The following is an 11,869-nucleotide window of genomic DNA, read 5'->3' on the forward strand; positions in this document are numbered from 1 at the left end:
AATAAAAGGCAATAAAAATAACTAAGTATTGGAAGATTAATATGATGGAAGATAGATCCGGGGGCCATAGGTTTCACTAGTGGCTTCTCTCGAGAGCATAAGTATTCACGGCGGGTAAACAAATTATTGTTGAGCAATTGACAGAATTGAGCATAATTATGAGAATATCTAGGTATGATCATGTATATAGGCATCACGTCCGGGACAAGTAGACCGACTCCTGCCTGCATCTACTACTATTACTCCACACATCGACCGCTATCCAGCATGCATCTAGAGTATTAAGTTCAAGAGAACAGAGTAACGCTTTAAGCAAGATGACATGATGTAGAGGGACAAACTCATGCAATATGAAATAAACCCCATCTTGTTATCCTCGATGGCAACAATACAATACGTGCCTTGCTGCCCCTACTATCACTGGGAAAGGACACCGCAAGATTGAACCCAAAGAAAAGCACTTCTCCCATTGCAAGAAAGATCAATCTAGTAGGCCAAACCAAACTGATAATTCGAAGAGACTTGCAAAGATAACCAATCATACATAAAAGAATTCAGAGAAGATTCAAATATTTTTCATAGATAAACTTGATCATAAACCCACAGTTCATCGGTCTGAACAAACACACCGCAAAAGAAGATTACATCGAATAGATCTCCACAAGAGAGGGGGAGAACTTTGTATTGAGACCCAAAAAGAGAGAAGAAGCCATCTAGCTAATAACTATGGACCCGTAGGTCTGAGGTAAACTACTCACACTTCATAAGAAGGGCTATGGTATTGATGTAGAAGCCCTCCGTGATCAATGCCCCTCCGGTGGAGCTCCGGAACAGGCCCCAAGATGGGATCTCGTGGATACAAAAAGTTACGATGGTGGAATTAGGGTTTTGGCTCCGTATCTGGTAGTTTTGGGTACGTAGGTATATATAGAAGGAAGGAGTATGTCTGTGGAGCAACAGGGGGCCCACGAGGGTGGAGGGCGCGCCCAGGGGGGTAGGCGCGCCCCCTACCTCGTGGCCTCCTGGTTTATGTCTTGACGTAGGGTCCAAGTCCTCTCGATCATGTTCGTTCCGAAAATCACGTTCCCAAAGGTTTCATTCCGTTTGGACTCCGTTTGATATTCTTTTTCTGCGAAACCCTAAAATAGGCAAAAAAAACAGTAATTCTGGGTTGGGCCTTCGGTTAATAGGTTAGTCCCAAAAATAGTATAAAAGTGTATAATAAAGCCCAATAATGTCCAAAACAGAATATAATATAGCATGGAACAATCAAAAATTATAGATACGTTGGAGATGTATCAGCCGCTTCATCCAACAATACCGCTGAACAAAAGTATGACATGCTGGTAAGCAGTATGACTTGTATCACCCACAACTCACTTGTGTTCTACTCGTGCATATAACATCTACGCATAAACCTGGCTCGGATGTCACTGTTGGGGAACGTAGTAATTTCGAAATATTCCTACGCACACGCAAGATCATGGTGATGCATAGCTACGAGAGGGGAGAGTATCGTCTATGTACCCTCATAGACCGTAAGCGGAAGTGTTATGAGAACGCGGTTGATGTAGTCTTACGTCTTCATGATCCGACCAATCCAAGTACCGAGCGTACGTCACCTCCGAGTTCAGCACACGTTCGATGATGTCCCACGAACTCCGATCCAGCAAAGCTTCACGAGAGAGTTCCGTTAGCACAACAGCGTGATGACGGTGATGATGTTGCTACCGACGCAGGGCTTCGCCTAAGACTCCTACCCCCGTATATAAAGGAGCAAGGGGGAGGCCGGCCAGCCCTTGCAGGGCATGCCAGGAGGAGGAGGAGGAGTCCTAGTAGGAGCAGGACTCCCCTTTCCTACTCCTACTAGGAGGGGGAAAGGAAGGAGGAGAGGGAGAAGGAAGGAGAGGGAGGAAAGGAGGAAAGGGGGTCGGCCCCCTAGTACAATTCGGTTTGGGCTAGGGGGCCGCGCACCCTGCCTTGTCCCGCCTCCTCTCTTCCACCACTTGGCCCATGAGGCCCAATACTTCTTCCCCCGTATTCCCGTAACTCCCCGGTACTCTGAAAAATACCCAAATCACTTGGAACCTTTCCGATGTACGAATATAGTCGTCCAATATATTGATCTTTACGTCTTGACCATTTTGAGACTCCTCATGATGTCCCAGATCTCATCCGGGACTCCGAAATACCTTCGGTACATCAAATCACATAAACTCATAATACCAATCATCATCGAACGTTAAGCGTGTGGATCCTATGGGTTCGAGAACTATGTAGACATGACCAAGACACGTCTCCGGTCAATAACCAATAGCGGAACCTGGATGTTCATATTGGCTCCTACATATTCTACGAAGATCTTTATTGGTCAAACCGCATAACAACATACGTTGTTCCCTTTGTCATCGGTATGTTACTTGCCCGAGATTCGACATCGGTATCTCCATACCTAGCTCAATCTCGTTACCGGCAAGTCTCTTTACTTGTTCCGTAATGCATCATCCCGCAACTAACTCATTAGTTGCTTTGCTTGCAAGGCTTGTAGTGATGTGCATTACCGAGAGGGCCCAGAGATACCTCTCCGACAATCGGAGTGACAAATCCTAATCTCGATCTATGCCAACTCAACAAGTACCATCAGAGACACCTGTAGAGCACCTTTATAATCACCCAATCACGTTGTGACGTTTGGTAGCACACAAAGTGTTCCTCCGGTAATCGGGAGTTGCATAATCTCATAGTCATAGGAACATGTATAAGTCATGAAGAAGGCAATAGCAGTTAACTAAAACGATCAAGTGCTAAGCTAACGGAATGGGTCAAGTCAATCACATCATTCTCTAATGATGTGATCCCATTAATCAAATGACAACTCATGTCTATGGTTAGGAAACATAACCATCATTGATTCAACGAGCTAGTCAAGTAGACGCAAACTAGTGAAACTCTGTTTGTCTATGTATTCACACATGTACTAAGTTTCTGGTTAATACAATTCTAGCATGAATAATAAACATTTATCATGATATAAGGAAATATAAATAACAACTTTATTATTGCCTCTAGGGCATATTTCCTTCACTCTACCACTGCTCCTGGGATTGACAGGTCACCATGCTGCCTGGAGGCCAGTTCTCGGTCGTGTTCCCCGACGCTGTCAGCCACGGCTACGGCACCCGCAGCGGCGACATCACTCTAGCTCTCTACAAGCTAGTGGTGGACATCTCCGTGCCGGTGCGAGACCCCCTGGCGGTAGTTGTCTTGGACATGGCATGGATCCTCATCGGTGGCCTCCCCGACATCGCTCGCTCGGAGCGGGTCATTCGGAACATGTCCCGCATACTCGGCATGGTGGTGGTGGTGGATGAGCTCTCTCTCTCCGCAAGGAGGAGAAGGTTTGCGTCAAGGTCAAATCCCTCGACTCATCCAAGCTTCGCGCCACGATCTGGGTGTTCTTCAACGATCAGGGTTTTGACCTCCGCATCTCCCCCGAGCCTCCCAACCACATTGGCCGCCCCCGCATCCCCGACGACAGCTTCTTGGGGGGGCAGTCCGGACGGGAATGGTGCGGGGATCGCCGCAGCGACCGAGACCCCCGCCACGGACACCGCTCCAATTCGGAGGAGGACGACGATGACTCCGAGGACAGTCCTCCTCATGACCAGCCTCCCGCTCTGGCTGCTAGGGGTGGCGCTGGGGCCGGCCGCTCCCATTCCACGGCCACTCCTCCTTTGCCCGACGACGGTCTCGACGCTTCGGACGCCAGCCTTCAGGTCTTTCCAGCTTCATCGCCTCGCTCTCCTGACAGTCCTCTCCTTGATGTCTTCGCCACCCTCTCCACCGGGACCGTCCCGGACCCGCACGGTTCGGCCACGCCCTTGACTTCCGCTCCTTTGGAGGAGCTTCTGGGGGCGGTCGTGGCGGTCCTGGACCCTCCCCTCTCGGGACCTCCCGCTGGGGCTGCCGTCCCGGAGATGGCGCTGCTCTCCCCCGCACTTCATGCGACGACTTCCAGCTCGTCCCAGGGGGTGGATGTCCAGCCTCCCATGACTGGGCTGACTCCGGCCCCCCGGGCACCCGATGGGTCTCCCTGCTTGGTTCCTCCTACTCCGCCTCTGGTGCCTCCGAACTCCGCCGCCATGGGGCTGCAGGTGGTGGTGACCACCCCGGTGGCCGCGCCCCCTCCACCCCCTCGGACCGCGGCCTACTCTAGGTGGGCCAGGTCGACCTCGTCTCCGGTGACCTTCTCACGCCGCAGTGCTCGGATCGAGGCGGCCAGACTGGTGGGTAGCCCTGCTCTGCCTATCCCCGCACAGGCAGAGCTCCAGGCCGCTGCCCGGAACCTCGAAACAGGTACACCGCTCATCCCTGCCTCTTCCGCTACATGCTCCTTTTCTGCCTTGGAGTCGGCTCCGCTTGGCCACCTCGCGATGGTGGTGGCGGACTCGGCAATAGTGTTTCGGGGAGAGGTCCCCCCCCCACGCTAGTTCAGATTGAGGCTATCCGTGCACGGGAAATCCTAGATGGTCTCCTTGCCGAGGCCCGTGCACGCTTACCTTCTTCTTAGGGCGCCCCTGCGGGGACGGCCCCGTGCGCGCCGCCTCGCACGGCCACCGCCACAGTTGAGATCCGCAGCCACACCCGCTCTCGCACCGCTGCCCTCTGCGCCCAGAGCGCCTCTCGTGTCTTGGGGTCAAGCAGCCCCCCGATGGATGTGTGATGTGGACTCTCATCTGGAACATCCGTTGTTTTGGCCAAGATGGCCGACGCTGCCAACTAATCGAATACATGCAGACTGAGCGAATCGACATTGTGGCCATTCAAGAAACCATGTGTGTGGAATTCTCCCTATCGGAGCTCGAGCACTTGAGCTCCGACCTATTTTCTTGGCACTGGCTCCCTTCTAGTGGGAGTACGGGCCACTCGGGTGGCATCCTCCTTGGGGTGAAGGATGCCACCTTTGAGGTAGGTAGCATGGATCGGGGCGACTTCTTCGTAAGCATGGAGATTTTCAAGCGGGCCCTGAACTTCAAATGGGAAATCATTGCGGTTTATGGGCCGGCCGACCACCGCCGCTCGGAGGCCTTCCTCGGTGAGCTCCGTAGGAAGGTGGCAGCCGCCCAGCTCCCGGTAGTGGTGGGAGGTGATTTCAACCTCATACAGTCGGAAGAAGATAAGAGCAATAATTTGGTGAACTTTCCGTGAATGCAAATGTTCAATGATTGCATTGCAGACATGGGGCTTCGCGAGCTCGATCGAGTTGGGGCCAGGTTCACTTGGACAAACCGACAAGTGCAGCCGACTCGCTCCGTTCTCGACAGGGTCTTCGCCTCCCCTGAGTGGGATGACATTCGTTGCCCCCTAGCATCGCTCCGGGCGATTACGCAGATTGGCTCAGATCACGTGTCCCTACTCCTCTCTTCGGAGAATGAGCGTCCCCCATATCGCCCCGGTTTCGGTTTGAAATCTTCTAGTTGTGCCAACCTGGGTTCTCTGCCGCAGTGGGCGCTCGATGGTACGAGGCGCGTGAGGCCCCCCATCGATCCCTCTCAGCCATGGACAACTGGCACTTCTGCGCCAAGCAGTCACGGCAATTCATGAAGGGTTAGGGTGCAAACGTCGGCCGCGACATCCGGGAGCGTAAAAAAGCTCTCCTTGTAAACATCCAGGCTCTCGACCTGCGGGCTGACACCGCTGGCCTCTCGGCTGACGAATGGATGCTTAGATACGATTTGAAAGACCAACTCACGGTCATCTACACAGACGAGGAGGCATACTGGCGTTTGTGGGGTACTCAGAATTGGGTCCTCAAAGGGGACGCCAATACCGCCTACTTCCAGGCCATAGCGAACGGCTGCCGACGACGGAACTCCATCCCTCTCCTTTGGGACGGAGAGTCCCTCCTACAGAGCCCCGAGGACATCTAGGCTCATGTAGACGGCTTCTATAGAGACCTATTCTCTGCCTCTCCTCGGGGAGGTATTGCCCTGGCACAAGATATTTGGCCTGCCCACAGTTGCGTTTCGCCTGCGGACAACGTGGCCCTCACGGCACCGTTCTCTGAGGCTAAAGTTTGGGCGGCTATTAAGGGCATGAATCCATCCTCGGCTCTCGACCCAGATGGGCTCCCAGTGAAGTTCTTCCAGACCTTCTGGGAGGTGATAAAACCTGAGGTGATGGTCCTATTTGACGAGTTCTTGGTCGGGTCCATTGACCTCACACGGCTCAACTTTGGTGTAATCACCATCATCCCCAAAGTGACTGGGGCCTCGGATATCCGCCAATTCCGACCGATTATGGTGATTAACGTCATCTTCCGCATCCTCGCGAAGGGGTACGCCATTAGGGTGGCTCCTATTGTCGAATGGATCACTCACCCTGACTAGTCGGCCTTCATCCAGGGCTGTTATATCCTTGACGGAGTCCTGGTGTTTCACGAAGCACTCCATGAGGTCCACTCCAAACACCTCAAGGCAGTCTTCCTGAAACTGGACTTTCACAAGGTTTATGACACGGTTAGCTGGTCTTTCCTTCGGGAATGTCTTATCCGTAAGGGTTTCGACGATCGTTGGGTGACTAGGGTGATGCAGATGGTATCCCCAGGTCGGACCGTGGTGAACATTAATGGGGAGATTGGCCCATTCTTCCCCACTTTCTGTGGGGTGCGCCGGGGCGACCCCTTCTCCCAGTTCCTATTTAATATGGTGGTCGATGCTCTGGCCGCCATCCTTGATAAGGCCAAGGTTGCGGGCCACATAAAGGGGATCGTCCCGCATCTTGTTGGAGAGAACGGGATCTCCCTTCTCCAATATGCGGATGACACCATCATCATGGTGGAAGGCTCGGCGAGTGATATTTCAAACCTCAAGTTCCTTCTGTTGTGCTTCCAACAGATGTCTGGCCTCAGGGTCAATTTCGACAAGAGCAAGGTGATGGTCTTGGGATACTCCCAAGGCGAGAGCTAGAGTATTGCGGATCGGCTTAACTGCCAGCTTGGGAGCTTTCCCACAACTTATCTGGGGATACCCATTAGTAATTCTAGGCTCACGTTGGCCGTCATGCGCCCCACGGTGGGGAAACTTCAGCACCGTATCAAGCCCTGGCAAGGTCGGTGGCTCTCGAAAGCGGCCTGTACGGTGCTCATTAACTCGTCCCTCTCCATCCTGCTATTGTTCATCATGAGCTTCTACAGCCTTCCGGAGACGCTTCATCATGAGATCGCCACTGTTCAGGGGTGTTTCTTCTGGGCCGGTGAGGGCGACAAGCAGAAGTACCACATGGTTAGGTGGTCTGAGATCTGCAAGCCTCGCGACCAGGGCGGACTCGAGATTATGTCATCCAAACGCATGAACATTGCCCTCCTGACTCGGTGGCTTTGGCGGATTGCCAACGTAGATGGTGGCCTATGGCTTCGCATCATTCAGCAGAAATACTTCCGAGGCCAGCCTCTCGCTTTCTGCCAGCGATCTGGGGGATCCCAATTCTGGCAATCCGTCATCCAGCTCCTCCTAGTCCTCTGGATTGGGACCTCGATCGAGATCGGATCCGGCACTGCCACCTTGTTCTGGTTCGACAGATGGACTGGCGGCATGCCCCTCGGGGCCCGCTTTCTCGACCTATTCTCCATAGCGGTTGCCCCACAGATCTCGGTCTCGGCAGCCCTTATTGACTTAGGGAAACTCGTGTTCTAGAGGCCTTTTGGCCCGGCTGAGACCGCCGACTGGCACGAGCTGCTCGACTGCATTGTCTTGCACGCGCCGAAACTTACGACCGAAGATGACAGCACCAGTTGGCGGTTAGAGCCTTCTAGACATTTCTCCACCAAAGTCTCTTTACCAGGCCATCGCCCCCTCGCCTGGCCATGAGGCGCTCACCTCCATCTGGGAGATTCGCCTTCCACTAAAAATTAGGATCTTCTTATGGCAATGGATCCGCGGCCGCCTCCCGTCTGGCATGGAGGTCCTGAAGCGTAATGGCTCGGGTGATGGGCGCTGCCCGCTCTGCGGGCCGGAAGAGTATTCGAATCATATCTTCTTCACCTGCGTGTCCGCGCAGTTCTTATGGAGTTGTTTCCGCGAGATAGCAGGTGGAAGCTGGGACCACAACAACTTCCCCGCTCTCTTCGCCGAACTCCAAGCGATCCCACCCGTAGTGCGCCACATTAGGTGGCTAGCCGTTTGGGTGCTGGCCTGGACATTGTGGACTGTTAGGAATAAACTTGTGATTCAGCGCATTCCTCTTCGTCGTGCTACTGACACTTTGTTCAAATGGTCTGGTTACTTACAGCTTTGGCGGCCGCTTAGCCGTCCCAGGAAGAGAGACGCCATCACCTCCATCATCACCCAGCTTCGCGTGATGGCTCTCCTGATGGCTCCACCGCTTCCCCCACCACCACCGGAACCAAATTAGATCATCGTCTCCTCGCCATCGCCATCGCCCTGCCGTTTTTGTGTTGTTTCATCGTGTGCTTTGTGTTGGGCTTCTTGTGCTATGCCCACAACTGAACTTGGGTCTCTATATCGGTGCGTGTGTGTTGGACCGTGCCTGCGATGGCTTTGGGTGAGTGTGTGTGGTGTTTTGTTGTGACCTTGATACTTTGTGCTCGGTGGTTGCTTTATTTATAAAGTGGGGTGAAAGCCTTTTTCGGTAAGACCGATGGCCTAACCAAAAAAACAGTTTACAAATAGACATCTAAATAATATATGGAATGCCCTATTGTGTTTGTGTTTAGATAAGATAATTAAAACAATATCCCACTTAAGTATATTTAGATGACATTTTTAAAGATCATCTTTCTATTATGTTAAAAACAGGATATCTCATTGTAGTTGATTAAGTTAGAATCTTTTTGTCAAGCAGAACAACATTCCAGGTTTAAGAATAATAATTACTTTGGTAAAATTGTTCTGGCTTCCCGAGAAGAATGTTCCAAGTCCGAGAGAAAAATCTCCTAAGTTTAAAAGGAACAAAATTACCCATGTTCTTCATTCTTGGTTAATGAGAGATTCTTAGTCCTTCTATTTCTTGTATTAACCTCGAATAATTAGTACTTCCCCGTTTCTAAATATAAGTCTTAGTAGAGATTCTAACAAGTAACAAGTGACTACATGCAGAGCAAAATGAGTGAATTTATACTTTAAAATATATCTACATACATCCGCATGTTATAGTCCAATTAAAATATCTAAAAAAAACTTATATTTAGAAACGAAAGGAGTAAATTATTATAGATGAATAACACCTAAAACACTGGTTATAGAAATACAACTAGAAAAGCCATAAAATGAATAATGCATATATTTGTAGCGGTTTTGTAAAGATAGTATGGCTGAAGGCCATAATGAAATAATGAAATCATCACTATGTGTATTCACCTAGGCGAGTCCATGTCATGTCAGGTTTGTCTTCCGTTGCAACACACGGGCATTTATACTAATCTTAGTTTATGTCTTATTTTAATATATTTATACATTCGCTTTTGTAGATAAAAACCTAGGCTCCAGATGGTGCTTTAAAAATGTTGAGAAAGCTTTTTAATGAACCTGACCGAGTTCTGCACAATCAAAAGAGATGCATATAAATAATTGTTCTTCATATATTTGATAATGCAAATATAAGTTTTATATATTTTATTTTATTTTAATATGCACTCTTATTTTTGCAGATTATAAGAGAGCTAAAAATGGATTATGTGAACGCTAAAAGAAAGAATCCGTGTCGAGGTGATGGTCAGGGCGTTCTGCTAGTGTAATAATAATATTTCACTTGATATTTAATGTGTCAACACTTCACTTTCGTTCATCCAAATTAAGGTTTTCTTTGAAGCCCCGTATAGAAGGTACGGAAACTACCGCCGCAGGGGTATCAGATGTGTGTGACTTCTGCTTCAAAAGAAAGTTATTTAACTGCACACATGTCTTTGATTTAAGGCGCTCTTCACTTTCTACTTGCGCTTTCTGTAGAGGGAGCTTCTTCTGGGAGGTGGAGAAAAGATTCAGATTCCAGCCTCCGGATGCACTATCACCCCGTTCACGTCTTATCCGTCCACCATCAAGAAGATGGAGCCGTCTTTGACAAAGCAGGAGCAAGCAGAGGCAGGGCATGCCCATAGTTCAACTTGCATTGCATGCACGTTACATTATTTATTTAACGCTTGACGCTTCCAAGTGGCTACAGCGCCAAAAGCCCCTACCGAACACACAACCGAACTACTACCAGCTGACACTCGAGACTCGACACGCCGCACTTGCTCGTACATACCACACACCACACCACGGACACACTTCACTCTTGTTCTTCGCGATCTTCTCCATCCCTGATCTAGCTATTGACGATGGTGCCACCTGCAACCCAGCAACACAAGAACGCAATGAATTTCATGGTCAAGATGAGAAGAATCAGCAAGGTGCTGGTGATGATGGGGTTACCGTTGGGGTGGAGGATCTGGCCGGAGATGTAGGAGGAGTCCTGCTCGCTGGCCAGGAAGACGAAGCTGGGCGCGACCTCGCTGGGCTGCCCGGCGCGCTTCATGGGCACCTCGGACCCGAACTGCTTCACCTTCTCCTCCGGGAAGGAGGCCGGGATGAGCGGCGTCCAGATGGGCCCCGGCGCGACGCCGTTGACACGGATCCCCTTCTCCGCCAGCTGCATAGACAGCGCGCGGGTGAAGGCCACGATGGCGCCCTTGGTGGCCGTGTAGTCCAGCAGCGTCGCGTTGCCCTTGTACGCGTTCACGGAGGTGGTGTTGATGATGCTGGACCCGGGCCGCATGTGCTTCACCGCGAACTTGGCCATGAGGAAGTAGGAGAAGATGTTGGTGCGGAACACGCGCTCCAGGTCCTGCTCGGTGATCTCGGTGATGCAGGGCCGGACGTACTGCTCCGCCGCGTTGTTGACGAGGATGTCCACGCGCCCGCCGTGCGCGTTCGCCACCTCCTCCACCACCCTGCGGCAGTTCTCCTCGTACCCGAGGTCGCCCGGGAGCGCCTTGGGCTCGCCGGCGCCCGTGCGGGACTTGATGTCGCGGAGCGCCTGCAGGGTCTCCTCCGCGTCCTTGTCCTCGTGCCCCTTCACGTACGTGAAGTTCACCGTCGCGCCCTCCAGCGCGAAGCACAGGCACACCGCGCGCCCGATGCCCGAGTCGCCGCCGGTCACCAGTGCCACCTTGCCCTGCACGCGCACACAACATGCATATCAAAACCGGAGCTTAACGGAAGACCATCGACAAGCAGTGCTAGAACTGTTAAAACTGCTTTACCTGGAGCTTGTTGGCCGACTTGTAGTTCTTGATGAGGGTCTCGGGGCGGGGGTCCATGGCGTGCTCCTTGCCGGGCTGGCAGTCCTGCTGCTGCGGCGGGAACTTCTGCGACGCCATCGCTCTGGTCCCTCGGCGAGTGGGCGGTGCTCTTGGTGACGACGCGGCGAACGAAGCTAGCGCTCTGGTGGCGGGGAGGGGACGCAGCTGATTCGGTCGGAGGCGGTGAAGAAGAAGGAGAAACGGCTGGGCTCTGGTGGGTGTTGCGAGGAGTGCGCTCATGGCACGGTGCAAGGCACGGGGTGGCGAGGGGCCGATATAAAGGTGGAGTGAAGCCCCGCGGGCATGGCGCGTGGCGGCGAACGTGGCAAGAGTCTCGCAGCTGTCGCCGCCACGTGGTGACACCGGCCGTGTCCGAGTGACCGAGTGTACTCCGAGCTCCACCGCCCGCCGCTTGGGCGAAGCTGCTACATGTTTCTGGGCGATGAAACAGTCGATCGCCATTGCTGATCCTTCTGGACTGGCCGACCTGATGGTAACCGGGCCGACAAGCCCGTATTGTAGAGCCCACAATCACAAGGCTTGTGGGCCGTCCATTTCCCTTACCTAGCC

The 11,869-nt window shown here is 52.2% G+C and overlaps 1 protein-coding gene across 1 annotated transcript; it reads right to left on the reverse strand.

Annotated features, from left to right (window-relative positions):
- Positions 1–10,072: 10,072 nt before the first annotated feature.
- On the reverse strand, positions 10,073–11,563 carry LOC125509148 (glucose and ribitol dehydrogenase homolog). The gene is made up of 3 exons (XM_048674081.1): positions 11,261–11,563; positions 10,431–11,172; positions 10,073–10,346 (listed from the first exon to the last, which is right to left on the reverse strand). The coding sequence occupies exons 1-3, from the start codon at positions 11,537–11,539 to the stop codon at positions 10,324–10,326; spliced, it is 1,044 nt and encodes a 347-aa protein (XP_048530038.1). The 5' UTR covers positions 11,540–11,563; the 3' UTR covers positions 10,073–10,323.
- Positions 11,564–11,869: the final 306 nt, after the last annotated feature.

Source organism: Triticum urartu, chromosome 1, assembly GCF_003073215.2.
Source record: "Triticum urartu cultivar G1812 chromosome 1, Tu2.1, whole genome shotgun sequence".
NCBI classification, from domain to species: domain Eukaryota; kingdom Viridiplantae; phylum Streptophyta; class Magnoliopsida; order Poales; family Poaceae; genus Triticum; species Triticum urartu.

Bases quoted from the DNA above. Each gene is read 5' to 3' on its own strand.
- LOC125509148 (XM_048674081.1), bottom strand. From the start codon at position 11,539: ATGAGCGCACTCCTCGCAACACCCACCAGAGCCCAGCCGTTTCTCCTT. The intron at 11,173-11,260 runs GTAAAGCAGTTT...GTGCGCGTGCAG, and splicing joins AGTCGGCCAACAAGCTCCAG to GGCAAGGTGGCACTGGTGAC. The intron at 10,347-10,430 runs GTAACCCCATCA...GCTGGGTTGCAG, and splicing joins CCAGATCCTCCACCCCAACG to GTGGCACCATCGTCAATAGC.